Below are 18,263 nucleotides of genomic sequence, written 5' to 3'. Positions count from 1 at the left end.
AGTTTGGGGTCAGTACATTTTTATTGTTTCTTTTTTTTATATTTTATTTTTTTAAGAAATTAATACTTTTATTTACCAAGGATGTATTAAGTTAATAATTAAAAGTTTATTAAAAGTTAATAATAAATAATTTACATTGTTATAAAATATTTATATTTTGAATAACACTGTACTTTTTAAACTTGTTATTCATGAAAGAATCCTGAAAAAAAAAAAAAATAAATAAATAATCACAGGTTCCAAAAAATATTTGGCAGCACAACTGTTGATATTATCCAACATTGATCATTCTAATAATAAATCTGCATATTAGAATGATTTCTGAAGGATCATGTGACACTTAAGACTGGAGTAACAGCTGATAAAAATTTAGCTTTTCATCACAGGAATAAATTCTATTTTAAAGTATGTTAAAATAAAACATTATTTTATATTGTAAAAACATTTTGCAATATTACTGTTTTTTTTCTATATATTTAATCAAATAAATGCAGCCTTGATGAGCATAAGAGACTTCTTTAAAGACTATTACAAGTCTTACTGACCCCAAACTTTTGAACGGTAGTATGTGTGTGTGTATATATATATATATATATATATATATATTATATTATATTTCAAAATATTTGTAATCATTTAAAGAAAAAAAAATCTAGATGTTGTAACTGAACTGTCCAGATCATCAATTTAAAGAAAAAAATAATCTAGATGATGTAATGTCTAGATTATTTATTGTAATATATAATATAATAATAATAATAATGATATAATAATAATAATAATAATTTTATTATATATGTATGTGTGTGTGTGTGTGTGTATATATATATATATATATATAAAAATCTAGATGTTGTAACCATCCAGAGGTTATATTGCAATAAAGAGAAAACAAAAACGTATTCAACTGACACAAAATACAACTCTTCTGTGATGGGCATGTTTTAGTTGTGTGGTTTTTTTATTATTAATATTATTATTTTCTTTTTTTTTTTTTTTTAACAAATATTTTTAATCATTTAAAGAAAAATGTAACCTTCCAGAGATTATATTGTAATAATAATAATATAAATAAAATTAATAATAACAATAATAATAATAATAATAATAATAATAATAATAATAAATAACATCCATACAAACAGTTACTTGAATACATCTCCTGAGTGCTGGACATATTTCAGTAGATAGATAGATAGATAGATAGATAGATAGATAGATAGATATGACATTTTGTTGTCACTTTACAAAAATAAATAATTCACAAAGAGGACCCTCATGACTGTGTCAATGGCCTTTTATTTATTTATGAAAATAATTATCGTGTATTCGAGGTGCGAGGAAATTTTATGTTTAGACATTCTGGAGCCAATAAATCAAAACTATTTGTATAAAATAGTTTCTATATTAATTTCTATAATAATTTCTCTTAAAAAAAATGTATCAAACCAAAATGATAACAAAAATGGCATTTATGCATTTTTAAATCGATCTCCTTTGGGATCCGTATTTTGCATGAGCCCTTCTATATTTTTAAAGGGTAAAGCAGCGGCGCGAAAGTGCGGTTGCCGATGGCGTGTCGATGATGCCCCTGTTCGTGGTGCTGAAATCCCCCCCGCGCTCTTCCTCCATCACTCCCCTACCTCCCTCCCTCCCTCCCTCTCTCTCTCTCTCTCTCTCTCTCTCTCTCTCTCTCTCTCTCTCTCTCTCTGCTCCTCTCTCACACGCACAAAATCCTCTGTCATGGCGTCTTCCAACAATGTTACTCCCACCAACTGTAGCTGGTGGCCCATATCAGCCATGGACGAAGATGGCAAAATCACAGACGGAGAGGAGAGTCACGAGCCCACGATAGAACACAAGCCATACTCCAAAGACAGGCTCGTGCTGTACCACTGGACTCAGTCCTTCAGCTCTCAAAAGGTAAGAAAAACACAGCATGAAAATGGTGGGTGCATCTATACTATGCAGTGGGACAAATAATGTCAGTCACATAACATTGCGCTTTCTCTGGATGGATGCATGCGTGTTTTATTGGCCTACCTGTCTGTTCTGTTGCGTCCTTTATGAAGACATTACGAAACCTCAGCAGAAGATGGAACATTTGGACTTGACTAGCTCTAAGTCCACTGCAGCCCAACATCATCGATCAGTTATATGCACAGTGCCTATCAGATGGATTTGGGAGCTGATACATAGCAGATGTAACTGTTTATAACGGGTGTAAGGCTGTCGTTGTAGAGTTTTGTGTTGCTTTGCTCTGGAGGATGATGGCACTCTAAATTATTCATTAAAATGAGGTAGCTTTGTGAAAAACAAACGGTGATTTCGTATTCTGCTGTCAGTTGCTTCGTGCACATTTCAGCCTGTGTCATTCCACGGCAGAAATGCCTTTCGTTTCCCTCATGAATGTGTAAACCATGATTTCAACAATTAAAACTGACACAAACTTTTGCTATGTTATTACAGGCGTTTTTAATAACATCAGAAAAAAATAATACACTTTTTTTTTTTTTCAGTTCTTTTTCCAACTTCTCCCTGCTGTATTAGCAAATATGCATAATTTGATTAAGAACATACACTATTTATTCTAGACTTTTTTTTTCTAATTAAACACAAATTTCTTTAATACGGATATATATATAAACAATATATAAAATGTGTGCATTTTAAAATTAACAAACATTTCACGTTTACACAAACACACTTTTAAATGCATAAAATAAATTCTTATGTGCATATATTTAAATGCGTTCAAAATTACCACAGAAAATGATTATGATGTTTATTTAATAGTGTTAAAACACTAGTGATGATTCTTTTGTTTTACATTTTTCTAATTGAATACAGTTTTCTTTATTCAATTATTATTTTCAATTATATTGTCATTATATTGTCAGCAAAGTGTGTGTGTGTGTGTATACATATATATGTATGTGTGTTTATTTTACATATATATGACAAATATATTGTCATATATATATATATATATATATATATATATATATATATATATAACAAACATTTCACACACACAATATTACATATATAAATATAGGTGTCTGTGTATATATTATAAATTGTGCATATATAAATGTGTGTGTGTATAAGTATGCAAAATTAAAATACACACACACACACACACACACACACACACACACACACACACACACACACATATCCATGTATGTAATACTGTGTGTTTGAGTAAATGTGTGAAATGTTTGTTATATATAAATGTAAAATGCACATTATACACACACACACAAACAAATGCATATATATTATATTACAATGTGGATACTTATATTATGCGTTAAACTGTCTTTCTAGGAAACGCCTTGTAGTGTCATGACCTTGAGCACAAGGCTAGTAATGGCTAAATGGCTAAATATGACTGTCAACCCTTTTTAAAGGCATCACAATATTCAAACGCATAGTAAAAATGTTCAGTGTAGTGTGGGATGGCATAATGCATTTTATTAAAACTTAAAGACATTCTTCATCTAAAAAATTGTTCTAAAAATCTGATGCACTGATTCACAATGGAAAAGGTCTTATATTTGGTGGAATGTCCCACCAGGCCTCAGCCTCGTTTGTTGTGCGAGAGATGTTTCTCTCCAGTCAGTCTGCTGCTGGTGTTTACATGATTTGAATGAATGTCACGTGTTACCTAAGCTAAACCTGACTCCTCACAACGATATTAAATTGAGCAAAACATCGGTGAGGCTCAGATCACAAAGTGATTCATTTTGCTGATTACAGTAGTTACAGACTTGCATGGAAAGCTGAGCAAAAAATCAATGAGCTGCCAAAATTCATCTCCGATTTACTGACCAACAGACTGAGAAATACAGTTAAACATGGCAAAGCTTGAGTGCGTTTTCTCTCAAAGACTCATGAGAAATTAGTTTTTGACTGATTTTATAAAAATATTAATTGGAGAACATTTACTAGGGATGAGCGTCAAAACAACCATGACTTCTCAGAAAACAGACTGGTACTGCTGACCTTTAAATATCACTCTCTTGTGCATTTGTTTTGGTCATTATTTGTATTTAATCGATGTATCATCTTGACGAAATTGTAAAAAGTTAAGCTGTAATGCTGGCTGAGTCTTTTCCTGTTGATTATTTTGGTTGAATCCAGACATCACACAGTTGTTGCAAAGTGCCTCATCAAATGTGTCTATTGGCTTTGCAACACCTCAGCACAGTCAAAGCTGAATACAGCCTGACATTCATTAGGCTTTGCTCAAGATGCTCTTGTCAATCATTGGTCAGAGTCTCTCATTTTATCTTGATTGATTAATCTGGATTTGTAGTATAAAGCAGGATTGTATCTTTAATGCTACTTGTAACCAAAACTGGAAGAAAACTTAAAGACTTAAAGCAAACAGATTGTGCTGTTTAGCTTAATGCCAAAGTGTCAGAGCTCAGAATACAAAATCTCCTATGTTCTTATGTTGTATTTATAGTTACTACGTATGTATAGTTGCTATAGTTACTGCAGTAGACTTTATATAGTATGTATACAAATAGACATCTTAAACATTGCATATTGAGTAAAAAACGAATGAGAGTCATAATGGTTATTACTGCTTAGAGCTAAATGATAAACAAGAAGAAAATTGGACTTACAAGCCATAAATGGTTTGTTTAATCACATATCTAACAGCTGGCCAGCCAGACATTTAATTAAAACTAGAATGCATTTAAAACTCACATTAACACTAATATTGATTTTAATGATTATTAAACAGATACAGTGTTGACAAAATAGAGAAAATCTCTTTACTGGTTTGTGATGTGCATAAATGTTAAAAGGTAGGCTCCAAATGTCTCTCCAGTCTTTTTTATTTTGCATTTTTATAATTGAATACCCTTTTTTTGTTACAGATTATATTATCAGCAAAATATATTATTGAAGTTATATAAAATTGAAAGCTGACTAGTAATTGTGCTGTTTGTTTTTGTCATTTTAGTTTGTTTTTTTTTATGTATATATCTATATAGTTTTTTTAAATCATTTTTTAGTTAATTTAGTACGAGAAGCTGAAATAAATTTTTAATGTGTTTTTTTAGTTAACATTTATTTTAATCCAAGTTTTATTTAATTTTATTTATTATTATTATTATTATTATTATTATTATTTAATGCTTTTAGTTTAAGTTTACGTTAAAGGATTAGTTTAAGTTCCAGAATAAAAAATTCCTGATAATTTGCTCACTCCTATGTCATCCAGGATGTTAGTGTCTTTATTAATTTTATTAATTTTGACCAATCGTTTTGCTAGATAAAACCCTTAATCCTCAGCCGGGATCGTGTAGAGCCCTTTGAAGCTGCAATGAAACGGCAATTTAGACCTTCAAACCATTGGCCACCATTGAAGTCCATTATATGGAGAAAAATTCTGGCATGTTTTCCTTAAAAACCTTAATTTCTTTTCAACTGAAGAAAGAAAGACTTGAACATCCTTGTCCTAAAGAATCTCAAGGTAGTATGATGTCATGATGATGTCATGTGTGTGTTTTGTGGCAGGTGCGTCTGGTGATCAATGAGAAAGGGTTGCTGTGTGAAGAACGGGATGTCAGTCTGCCTCTCACTGAGCACAAGGAGCCTTGGTTCATGAGGCTCAACCTAGGGGAGGAAGTGCCGGTTTTCATCCACGGAGACACGATCGTCAGTGACTACAACCAAATTATTGATTATATAGAGACCAACTTTATCGGAGGTAAACAAACCACTTACTCATGACTACAGAGTACAGACAAACACCTTGCTTGTTACTGTTCCAGCTTTATGGCATTATTTATGATTTCTTTTTTTTTTTTTCATTGTAAATAGAGTTTATTTTTTTGTAAATAAATAAATAGTACTGAATAGTAACTCTGCACCCAGAATATTCATCTAGATGCCTAGGAAATCATTTTAAGTTCGATTAAAGTTCCCCCCAAAATAAAAATTCTGTCATTAATTACTCACCCTCATGTCGTTCTAAACCCGTAAGACCTTCGTTCATCTTCAGAACACAAATTAAGATATATTTGATAAAATCCGAGAGCTTTCTGACCCTGCATAGACAGCAACACAACTGATACGTTTAATCCCCAGAAAGGTAGTAGGGACATCGATAAAATAGTCCATGTGGCATTAGTGGTTCAACTGTATTGTTGACGTGGTACTCTTGTGAATATTGGTGGAGACTGATGCGGAAGAGATAAAAATTGTTGAATAAAATCCTTACTACCTTTCTGGGCCTTGAACGTGTCAGTTGCGATGCTGTCTATGCAGGGCCAGAAAGCTCTTGGATTCAATCAAAAATATCAAAAATTGTAAGCACTAAATCAGAATCACAATCAGTGTAGTGCACTATATTTTCTCTCACACGGCTGCATTGCTGTGTGTCGTTTTGAATGTCTTCACAGTTTGAGTGTGGGGGTGTTTTCACTGAAGCTTGTCTCTGATCCAAGATCACTCACTCATTTAAGTGATAAGAGCTGAGTGTGATCACTCAAGCTCAATGAAAGAGATCGAAGCAGACACTCCTGAACTATAGTTTTCATTTTTAGAGTGTCCGAACACAAATATATCCGTGATGTAGTAACATATCTGATGAATCAATTAGATATGAAACTCGATTTGCATTTTGAACACTGTCTATTCTTTCAATTTTTTTTTTTTTTTCGTTTTGACTTACAAAAAGGACATTTTTTAAAATGAAGTTTAAATTTAGTTTATATGTTAAATGTTTTAAGATAAAGCAAATCCAAAAATGCAGTATTTAGAGTTATAGTTTGCACTGCAAATGTTAAAATGAAGCCTAATTCACTTTGAATGCATAAAAAACATATAAACATCTGAAAAACATGTCTGACATATGTGACCACAAAACCAGTCATAAGGGTCAGTTTATTTTAAATTGAGATTTCTACTTCATTTGAAAGCTTAATAAATAAGCTTTCTATTGATGTATGATTGTTAGGATATAACAATATTTGTTCGAGATGCAGCTGTTTGAAAATCTGGAATCTGAGGGTGCAGAAAAATCAAAATATTGAGAAAATCGCCTTTGAAATTGTCCAAATGAAATTCTCAGCAATGCACATTACTAATCAATTACGTTTTGATATAAATATATTGATATATTTACGGTAGGATATTTACAAAATGTCTTCATTGAGCATGATCTTTACTTAATATTCTAATGATTTTTGGCATAAAAGAAAATGTAATCATTTTGACCCATACAATGTATTTTTGGCTATTGCTATAAATATACCCACGCTACTTAAGACCGGTTTTGTGGTCCAGGGTCACATATTTACTGTGAAGTCTGCTTTTTCATCATGTTGTGTATGGTGTTAATGAGTTGTTAAAATGCTACTGGCCAACCTGCTTTGCAATTGCCATCTACAGCTTTAAATGATATTTTATAATGAGGCCTGGTAGAGTGGACAAGGAAGATTTTCATGATGTTTGTGGCTTGGTGGTGTGGCATAATGCAGCTGTTTGTGTGCCAGGGTAACAGAGAGATGTTTGATCGTGCATTTATTGGCTGAATTGATCTCGGAGACCTGCAGGTCAGCATGCTGGAGGTGCAGGGCAGTGTAAAATGAGATACCCCTTCGTACCATCCTCCATCTGTCCCAGTGTAATAACACTATAGGCTTATTCTTACCAGATATGATAGATATGATTGCTTTTCTCACTTTGTTATTGACACCAAATGTTTGACTAAATCTAAATTCAGTCTTTAGATTGGTCATTAACAGACAAAGACATCCATCATGTATGAAAAAACTGCTGTTAACATTGTATTCATCTTAAAGCCAGACATATGAAATAATAGACATAAAATTTTATAAAAATACGTATACATCAGGCTTCCAGGTTCAAACCTGTAAGTCCTTGGTTCATCTTCAGAACACAAAATACGATATTTTTGATAAAATTGAGAGCTTTCTGACCCTGCATAGACAGCAATGCAACTGAAACGTTTTATGGCCCAGAAAGCTAGTAAATTGTTAAAATAGTCCATGTGACATCAGTGGTTCAACCATGATTTTATGAAGCTACCAAAATACTTTTTGTGCACGAAAAAAAAACAAAAATGTAGAACCCAGATGCACTGCACCTTGTTTACAAGCAGAAGATGACACATGCTGTACATAACAGTCTTCGTAAACATGTCTGATGATTTCGACAGAGAGGATGACTTGCAATTTTTTGCCCAGCCTTACTTATTTGTTAGTGCACATCAAAGACTGACACGGAAGAAAATAAATAGTTGAATAAAGTCATTATTTTTGTTTTCTTTGTGCATAAGTAAGTATTCTTGTAGCTTCATAAAATACGGTTGAACCACTGATGTCACGTGGACCATTTTATAAATGTCCTTATTACCTTAAAAAAAATAAAAAAATACAATTTGTTGAGTCTGCTTAAAACTATTTGTTACCCTGCTGCCTTAAAATTTTAAGTTCAGTCAACTAAAATAAGTTTATTCAACTTGAAATGTTAAGTTGTACTAAGTTACTTAGATATTTGTGTTTGCTAGACTTAACAGATGGGTAGGTAACCCAGCTGCCTTAAAATTTTAAGTTGATTCAACTCAAATATCTAAGTTAATAATTTAACATTCAAGTTGAATAAACTTTTTTTTGAGTTGACTGAACTTAAAATTTTAAAGCAGCCAGGTTACAAATTATTTTAAGTTCAGTCAACTAAAAAAAAAACAATATTTGAGTTGAATCAACTTAAAATTAAGGCAGCTGGGTTACTTACCCATCTGTTAAGTCTAGCAAATACAAATATCCAAGTTGTTACTTAGTACAACTTAATATTTCAAGTTGAATAAACTTATTTTAGTTGACTGAACTTAAAATTTTAAGGAAGGCAGGTTACAAATTATTTTCAAGTTGATTCAACAAATTGTTTTTTTCAATGAAGGCCTTGAACATGGTAGTTGCGTTGCTGACTATGCAGGGTCAGAAAGCTCAAAAATATTCTAATTTGTGTTCTAAAGATGAATGAAGGTCTTACAGGTTTGAACAACATGAGGGTAATTAATGACAGAATTTAGATTTTTGGGTGAACTATTCCTTTAAGTATATGACAAGATCAGAAAAGACATGGCTATATTTATGCACATTAAAACACTATCTTTGTGTGTGTGTGCGTTCTTTTTTTCTTTCAGACACAGTAGCCCAGCTGATTCCAGATAAAGGAACTCCCATGTATGCAAGGGTACAGCAGTACCGCGAGCTGCTGGATGGGCTGCCCATGGATGCTTACACACATGGATGCATCCTGCACCCTGAACTCACAACTGACTCCATGATCCCAAAGTACGCCACTGCTGAAATACGTAGTAAGTGATGCAACAATTCAGTGCAACATTAATTCCTACTAAAGAACATTTTTCTTTGTGAAATGCATAGAAAGCAAAGCATCTGACTCTTTGCAAAACCTGCTTAGTAGGGCATGATTTTACTTCTCAGATTACATGTTTTGAACTGCTGTCTCAATTGTTGAGTATAAATTGGTAAAACATCCTCTCCCCAAAATGCTGTAGTGCCTGGCCTACTTATACAGAGTTCATCGACATTGAATCTACAGTACAACGCAAGTAAAGAGTTGATCCGACCAGTGTGTTGCGGCAAAATAAATTATGTCACGGAAACCCGGCATAATTGCACATAAATCTCTTTTATAGTTCATAACTTGGAGGGAGTTCCTATGAAAGGTGTTGTTTATCACAGTCACTGCTGTGATTTTATACGTGAAGTCTTATTAAATTACTTAATTAGTTGTCAGGAACATTACAAATTTGCAGATGTGCTGTTTACAATGTGCTGCCTGACAGTGTTAACTAAATGAAGGATGAAGGAACTCCTACAAAACACGAATAATGTGTAACCAGATGGAAGTTCTTTTACTAAATTAGACAATATGGTCTGATTTCTGTTAGGACATTTGGCCAATGCAGCATCTGAACTGATGAAGTTGGACCATGAGGAACCCCAGTTGACAGAACCATACCTCTCCAAGCAGAAAAAACTCATGGTATGTCAGCAGTTTCAATGCATACATTATGTGTAGCACATTTTGGATGGATACTGTTTAGCTTTTTCTTCAACATGGAGGTAAGCCTATGGGCGAGACACCCGGTTCATTAGCCGCTATAGGGAAATAACGAGAAGAATAATAATGTGCAGCTAACAGTAAAACTGTCTGCACTACAAACCAGTGTGTGCTCATAATTAGGATAATATATTAAAATAATATGGTATTTATAGGGGGAGAAATAGGGGGACGCGGATGAGACCGGAAGCCAGATCCATGAAATGTACAAATGGCTGCGCCGATTCTAACGGAAAGAAAAAGATGGATAGCATACAGTATATTTTGTCTTAGCTGAAATATGAGATTAAACTGCAGTCATGCAGTTCTTTATTTTTTAATATGAAAATTAAAAAATAATACTTGTGTTGAATACTTACATTTTGCAGGCGAAGATCTTGGATCACGACAATGTGAACTACCTGAAAAAAATTCTTGGTGAGTTGGCAATGGTGCTAGACCAGGTAGAGGCAGAGCTGGAAAAAAGAAAACTGGAATATCAAGGTATGTTTTCTGTTAACTTAATGAAAATTTTAATATTCAAATAAAATACTAATAACATAGCCTTAATAAAATAAACGTATATTATTTTATTTTATTAAAACAAAACAACATGAATAAAAATGAAATACATACCATAATAACCATAATAAAATACATTTATATTGTACTTAAATGAAAAAATATATATATATGAAATAACATTTTTTAAAACATGACCTTTAATTAAATAATAAATAAATTGTTGGTGCATTTTGTCATGTAATTCTTGTAAATCATAGGAATTCATATTTGTATGTATGTATTTTTTAACATTATAATTATTAGCTTTTTTTTTTGTATTTTTGAGGTACTGTTATAGTTTTTATTAATATTTTGAATTGGTGTTAGATTTTAATTTTTTTTATTTTAATTTTAGGTAAATTTTTAGTTATGTTTGTCATTTTATTAGGTTTTTTTTTTCCAGTTGTCTGTACAGTTTTATTAATTTAATTTTAGTTATTTTAGTACATTGTCAAACTAAATGAAAATGAGAAGTGTTGCTTTGACAACTAGCTGTAATTTATGTAATTGCTTTTTTTTTTTATTTTATTTCCAGTTGATTTTGTTTCATGTTCGAACGTTTTTTAATAGTTTTAGTCAACTACAATAACCCTGCCTTAGAGTCCTCATGAAATCAGAATAGAAGTTTTATGGCTTTTAGTATGAATATGTTAGCGTTAGATTTACAAGATATAATCATTCAAAACTTAGTCTCTAACTTATAATATGGATCTGATGACATCACCTGCACTTCAGCTTCTCACTAAAAATTCCGTCCAATCAAATGCTCTCTAGAATCTGAAGTGTCCCGCCCCCTACACTACAAATAGACACTAAAGCTACAGTTGAATTCTGTCACTTGTTCACAGAGTTAGTATTTTCTCTACAGCGAATGGCATGTAATGCACTATATAGGGGATAGGGGATAGGGAACGATTCAGACAGTGTAAATATGCTTTTCATTGGGACGAAAGAAGTTTGGACACACACACACACAGTCTGCTCTGGTCCAGAGAGACGATAGCATGGAGCGGATCATATGTGTGAATCGGTGTAGACCACAAAACGTATTGGACGCATTTGAATTCTGCACTGAATGCTATATTATATAGCGATATGGATGAGATTGTGGCTGTCATACGCTGTCAAATGCAGCTTTACTGAGCCCAACGTCTCTGGCCCAAGCTGTGATACAAACAAAATGCTATTAGCTATTTAAAAAAGGGGGCGGGACATTTGTGTTGAAACTACCTCAACGCATAGAATAACACTTCGTGTTTTAAAGCACCGATGGGCCTTTAAGAACTGTTGTTTTTGATCTTACAAGTTGTCTTTGCTTTCTACACAGGTCAGAAATGTGAATTATGGCTTTGTGGACCTACTTTTACACTAGCTGATATTTGTCTTGGAGCCACATTGCACAGGCTCAAGTTCTTGGGACTCTCAAGGAAATACTGGGAGGACGGGAGCCGGCCGAACCTGCAGTCGTTTTTTGAGCGGGTGCAGAAGCGTTACGCTTTCCGCAAGGTGCTGGGGGACATCCACACGACCCTGCTCTCTGCGGTTCTACCCAATGCATTCCGAATGGTAAAAAAGAAGCCGCCGTCCTTCTTTGGCGCGTCCTTCCTAATGGGCTCTCTCGGGGGGATGGGCTATTTTGCCTATTGGTTTTTAAAAAAGAAATACATGTAGTGAATGTGCTCTTGTAGTGTTTTGTGTATGTGTATCTGTGTGACGTTCGAACTTTTCGGTAACACTGTTTTACGAGAGCAGGAAAAACAAGACAATATTACAGAGATTAACACTATTACTTACTTGGGTGAATAATTAAATAAATATATAATGAGAACATTCCAAGACTAGGAATTCTACTTAACAGCACCTTCTCTGGTAATGAATGCCTTCATGATTTATTTACTTTTTTTATGATTTACTGGTTTATTTTGTTCATATTAGGCTTGCATACACCATAACTATGTTGTGTTGTTCTGTCCAGATTATAAACACTACACATTCAGCCATTTAGGACACCTGTAGGTTAATTCGGTTATATGATACAGCACAACGGCCCAAAATAATGTTTATTAATTAATTCATATTTTGCATTATTAATGGGTTTCAAAACACTTTTCACTTCTAATTTAAAGAAACTCAAAGTGATCAGACTATTCTGCAAAACTTAACATTTAGTCATTCACTTTTTAGTGCAGATCACAGATGAAACACTTTATTAGCAACACATTGCTGTTAGCATGAAAACTTTCTGGTCTGAAACTGTTTGCTCTGGCATTTAATGAGAAGAATCAGTGATTGCAAACATTTTACAGGCCTACATTTTCGGAATATTACACTTTACCAAGAATGCAAAAACACTGAGAACAGAATGTTCCTCATAAGACTGCCAATCTGAGCATTTTCTTTCCTATTTAATTGTATTCTTTCTCTTTGTTTTATCACTAGCAAAGTCGTCCAAAGTCTACTGAGTCACATGATGAGAAATGGAGGTGGTATAGAAATGTGAATGTAAGTGTAAAAGATACTGCGATGTTTAATATGAAAGCAAGCACGCTTGATATTCAATAGAAAAACTAGACTTTTACTCAAAATCAAATGGTCACCTAAACTAGTATATCCATTTTAAGCATGCCACTGTTAATTTAATGGGTTTATAACCAAAGACAATGATAGGTTTCTTTCTTTATAAGTTCATTTGTACATTAAACTCAACTTGACTTAGAAAAAAACTGTGAGACAACATTAAATCTTTGCCATGCAGTGAACACAAGAATATAACTGAATTCTATACACTGTATGAGAGTTCTATACCACCTCACACACAAGCCATATACAATGGTGAAGATGCATACTCTTATGATTTAATTTTATGTACTGCTGTTAGTCATTTTCAATATTATAACAACAAATGTATAGTACAGTGTCTGAGATTATTATCGCAGCACTTCAAAAATCAAAAAAGTACTTAATCTGGAATGTTTGTTATAAATTGCGATAAGTGGCGAGCCCTACTCTAAAACGGAATGACTGGGAGTTAAAGTAATACATGAGAAATATATTGATGTCTGTGGTCATTAGACTTCACAATAGATTTTTTTATTTTGTAATTTTTATTTTTATATTTTTAAAATATGCATTTATTTACAGTGCTTTCTAAGATGTTTGTTCATGAGCCTTAATTTGTTCAGTTGCCATCGATTTCAATAAATGAAAATGCTTACATTAACCTCTTTGTATGGTCTGTGTGGAGCACAAGCTATAGATGATAATCTCAAAAATGCTAGTTAATGATCTCACTCAGTGAAAGACTGACAGAACAGGTTACTTTTGGTATAAAACAAAGCCATTATATATATTTACAATAAATATAGCTGCAAGCAGCGATTACAAGCACTTTAAGGCATTTAAGCACATATGAAAAAAGACATTCTATATTATTTATTAAGCCTGTAACTACCTAAATCATGGTAAATCATAAATTTGTTTTGGCTTAATGGGCTTTTAGCCGTTTTTGGACATGCCCCTTTTCTAAGTGACCCCGTTATAGCTTCCCAAAGGGTAAGTTTCAATAATTTTTTGATAATTATTGATCTAGAGAGTCCAGAGAATTGCACTGCAGTGTTTTTTTTTCAAGATTGAATGAAAAACCTAGGACTAGTTCGCAAAAGTAAGTTTTTGATTGACAGCTGCAATTCTAGAGGCGAAGTTGTTTGAAACGAGGAGTTCTATCATGTGATACAAATATCGTGCACATGTGTGAAAAAGCATGCAATATACAATCGTTTATGCCCTTGAAAAATGCGATATCGCCCCTAAGAGGCTGATTTCTTTAAAATTTCTCACAGACCTTTAAGACCGTGAGTCAAACAGGCCCACCGAGTTTCGTTCCAATCTACCGCCGTTAACCTTGTCTAATAGGTGCTCAAAGTACATAGGCATATGGCAGCCCTTTTTTGAGATACGCAAATGTCCAAGACCGCGCATAGTGATTTTCATGTCGCCAGGACAAACGGTTGCGCACTTATGGCCATTATCATGTTTTTTTTCTATTATAGCTCCACCAAGTGGCCAAGCTCCACGACTTTTTTTCATGTGACCTTAGATTCAGCTCTTACATACGCGTTATGAGTATCTCAAGATATCTCCTTCCATTCAAAAGTTATAGCCGTTTTAGCAAAAGCGGCACTGCCGCTTTCAAATCCTTTGGTGTCCCTTTACAAGGAAGAGTCGAAAATTCAACATTTTTGATAATTATTGATATTCACTCTCTAGAGAATCTTCCTGCACTGGTTTGGTTCTAATCGGGCGAAAAACCTAGGACTAGTTCGCAAAAGTAGGTTTTTACAAAAAAATGCAAAATACCCAAAAGTTTTGCCAGGGTGACGGACAAATTTATGCATGTGTTTTGTCTGGCATGACCTAAGGCTTCCAACAAAATAAGACACTTGAGTCTGTGATGAACAGTTTAGAAGTTATGAGTGATTTCGTACTTTTGATCGCTGTAGCGCCCCCATCAGGCAGAATGGGGCGAGCTTTGGTGACATTGTAGACTGTGTGAGTACTACCATCCCTCCAAGTTTCTACAACTTATGGTTTGGTCTGCCTGATCAGTTACGTGGAGATTGCTGATCCTTGGCTATTCTAACAATTACAATAGGTTTTGTGGCTCTTAAATATGTTGTGACTGATCGCATCGTTAATATACTCTCTGGTCTGGTTTGTTTGTTTGTCAGGTAAAAATTATTTTTTACCTGGCACAAGATTTGTTTTTCTTGAAGAAAAAGAAAAAGTAAAACAATCAACAATCAGCATAAAGTGTTTATTGGCTCTATTAAGAAGAAAAAAATAAACCATATACTTTCTGCTTTGTTTAATCCATAAATACAATTGTTTAACTAATACAACATTCATAAGGAAAAAACAAAGAGTATAAAACCAAAGTCCAATTGAAATCCAGTGTCCGTCTTTCTACAACTCAGATTTCTCCCTCTAATTTGGTCCCCTCTAGTCTCAGGTCAGCATCATTTCTGCCGACAGTGAAAAGGCTGACGACAGCAAGCAGAGCGGCCAGCATCATCCCCGCACATCCTGCAAACATGTGTCTGGTGCCACTACCGGCCTCCCCCGCACCGGACCCAGACACCTCCCCGTGAAGAGCCAGCAGCCCCAGACAAGCCAGGAGGTGAAGAGGCAAACGAAACCACGCCAGCACAGCAGCTCTGCGCTCCATTGGAACCACTCTGCCTTGGAGAAAACTCACAGCTGGGAAATAAAGCCCGCAGGCAAGTTCAAGCAGAAGGAAGGCGAGCAGAGATTCCCTCGGCCGGGGCTGGCCGGGCACGGTGGAGAACGTTAGCATGAAGAAGGAGAAGAAAGCTAGCAGAACAGCTAAGCAGAGCAGGTGACCAGGTTGGAGTCGATACGGAGCTGACGTGGCTAGGCGAAAAAGCGTGGAACCAGCCATGCTGGCCGCCATCAGACTGGAAAACACAATTCCCAATGGCGGCCCATGTGGGTCCAGCACAGGAGTCCAAAGAAAAACAAAAATATAGAGGACGCTTTCAAAAAGTGCCTGAACGCCTCCTAAAAGCATAACACGGCGGTCCGACAGCAAGCAGCGCAGTCCATCAAGACAGCTTCGCCAAAAACGGGCCCGTGTTGACATTTGCAACTTTGGGGCGTTGAGAGGATTAAGAAGTGGGACATTTTTGTCTCCACTGGCAGCCGCTTGTTTGTCCTCCTGACCCCACTCGGATAGCACAAACCAGGCGCAGGCAGCAAGGCTAGGAATCGCCAAGAGAAACGGAGCGACTGGTCCCAACCCGAGCCATTCGGCAATTAAGTTCGCCACCAGCCCAGCAGCAACCGCCAATCCATGATTCCAATTTGCGACCTTACCGAAGGTAACAGGAATCCATTCTTTGGGAAAGTCATGGACCTCAACGTGACCGTGCACATACCAGGCCTCAAACACGGTGGTTAGCAAAGAGGTGGACAGGCCTCCTAAAACACGTCCTAGCATGAGCATGAAATAGTCTTGTGACAGCTTGGTAATGCAGCAGATGGAATAAGATAGGCAGAAGAGGAGACACGTCTGTCTCCGTCCCAGAAACTGTGGTAGCCAGCCGGCCACTGGCGCAAAAAGCACGCACGAAGCGAGTCCACATACGTACAGGATGGCGATCTGAGACTCCAGGAAGTTGTAATGTCGGTACAGTTTATAAAGGTAAGGTCCCTGCAGCCAGTCTGCCCAGAGGGCCAGGAGGTACGCCTTCAGAAAGAGCTTCTGAAAACGTCGGAATGCCGGATTGGCGACGGCCGTCTGAGTGGCCTGGGACGAGGTGACACGGCGGGCTGTGATCTCTAAAGTAACGCACAGTCCCGCCAAAACTATAAATGCGAGGTATGCCGTCACAAACATGATGGACTAAAGGTGACTGAAGAAGTCCCAAATCCTAAATCAGCATCCTTATACAGCTCTTGGTCCAGTGAAACTCATGGTTCATCTGCAAGAAAGGAAAAAAACAATCAAGTATAAGGAATGGAGTGCAAAATCGGTAATGAATGTGACCCTGGACTACAAAACCAGTCATAAGTAACACGGGTGTATATACAATACATTACAATGCAGTACAAATACAATGCATGGGTCAAAATGATCTATTTTTCTTTTATGCCAAAAATCATTAGGATATTAAGTAAAGATCATGTTGCATGAAGATATTTTGTACATTTCCTACCGTTAATATCAAAACGTAATTTTTGATTAGTAATATGCATTGATAAAAACTTAATTTGGACAAATTTAAAGACGATATTCTCAGTATTTTTTATTTTTTGCACCCTTAGATTTCAGATTCAAATAGTTGTATCTCGGCCAAATATTGTCCGATCTTAACAAACTATAGATCAACGTAAAGTGTCTTTATTCAGCTTTCAGATTATGAATAAATGTCAATTTAAAGAAATTGACCCTTATGACTGGTTTTGTCTTCCCGTGTTACACGTCAATCAAATAAAAAATAATTATTTACCACAAAATGTCTTATCAAAAGTGGCATTCTTCATCATGTGACATTCAAAAACTAACTGCTGGATAAGGCCAATGGAGAAATCATCATGACAGGCTGACAGCTTGACTTCTGAAATAAGCCACATAGCCATTATCAATACATAGAAACAGACCAATAACACCAAATTATGCTTTAAAAACACGAATGCTATTTTTGAAATTCAACTTGACTTTTTCACTAAGCTTTAACATGCTTAACTGTTGGGTTAAGCGCTTTAAATACACCTACCTTACTCTTAACACCCCCCTTAAGGGTTTGAAATGTCTCCGCTGATTTTGGGAGATAAAATACCTTTCCTATGCCATGAGTTCAGAAGATTTTACAGCAGAAATACCTTCAATAGTCGTCTATCTTCTCTAAGACATCCGTGTGTGTTTCCGGGTTACTCAAAATGACGCAAAACACACGAAGGACGCCTGCGCTTAGCTTATGAATATTAATTACGTGTCTCGGCGTTCAGAGTACCGCACTCTGATTGGTCACTAAGCAGGCTGACAATATGAATAT

General features: G+C 35.1%; 2 protein-coding genes across 6 annotated transcripts in view; one reads left to right on the top strand and one right to left on the bottom strand.

The window, feature by feature from the left end:
• The window catches only part of gdap1l1 (ganglioside induced differentiation associated protein 1-like 1), a 35,583-nt gene extending 21,674 nt beyond the window's left edge, over nucleotides 1-13,909 (top strand). For 2 of the 3 annotated variants that reach the window (XM_051097141.1, XM_051097142.1), the window contains exons 3-7: nucleotides 5,542-5,734; nucleotides 9,200-9,373; nucleotides 9,974-10,068; nucleotides 10,515-10,629; nucleotides 12,017-13,909. In XM_051097141.1, the coding sequence (XP_050953098.1) occupies nucleotides 5,542-5,734; nucleotides 9,200-9,373; nucleotides 9,974-10,068; nucleotides 10,515-10,629; nucleotides 12,017-12,360 (921 nt within the window). In that variant the 3' untranslated portion in view covers nucleotides 12,361-13,909. Of the gene's footprint in view, nucleotides 1-1,647; nucleotides 1,924-5,541; nucleotides 5,735-9,199; nucleotides 9,374-9,973; nucleotides 10,069-10,514; nucleotides 10,630-12,016 lie in introns of those variants that run through there. The other variant, XM_051097143.1, reaches the window with a different exon arrangement.
• A 1,574-nt stretch (nucleotides 13,910-15,483) lies between these two features.
• On the bottom strand, nucleotides 15,484-18,161 carry mfsd5 (major facilitator superfamily domain containing 5). 3 transcript variants are annotated; one of them, XM_051095707.1, is made up of 3 exons: nucleotides 18,091-18,161; nucleotides 17,718-17,825; nucleotides 15,484-17,189 (listed from the first exon to the last, which is right to left on the bottom strand). In XM_051095707.1, exon 3 carries the CDS (start codon nucleotides 17,102-17,104, stop codon nucleotides 15,659-15,661), a length of 1,446 nt encoding a protein of 481 aa, XP_050951664.1. In that variant the 5' UTR covers nucleotides 17,105-17,189; nucleotides 17,718-17,825; nucleotides 18,091-18,161; the 3' UTR covers nucleotides 15,484-15,658. The 3 variants fall into 3 exon arrangements, with proteins under 3 accessions (XP_050951664.1, XP_050951662.1, XP_050951665.1); XM_051095705.1 differs by having other exon boundaries at nucleotides 17,985-18,143; XM_051095708.1 differs by lacking the exon at nucleotides 17,718-17,825 and having other exon boundaries at nucleotides 18,091-18,149.
• Nucleotides 18,162-18,263: the final 102 nt, after the last annotated feature.

Source organism: Labeo rohita, chromosome 23 (assembly GCF_022985175.1).
Source record: "Labeo rohita strain BAU-BD-2019 chromosome 23, IGBB_LRoh.1.0, whole genome shotgun sequence".
Taxonomy (NCBI): domain Eukaryota; kingdom Metazoa; phylum Chordata; class Actinopteri; order Cypriniformes; family Cyprinidae; genus Labeo; species Labeo rohita.
Note: the sequence above shows the minus strand (reverse complement) of the source record. Positions and strands in the feature narration are given on the sequence as shown.

Bases quoted from the DNA above. Each gene is read 5' to 3' on its own strand.
- mfsd5 (XM_051095707.1), bottom strand. From the start codon at position 17,104: ATGTTTGTGACGGCATACCTCGCATTTATAGTTTTGGCGGGACTGTGC.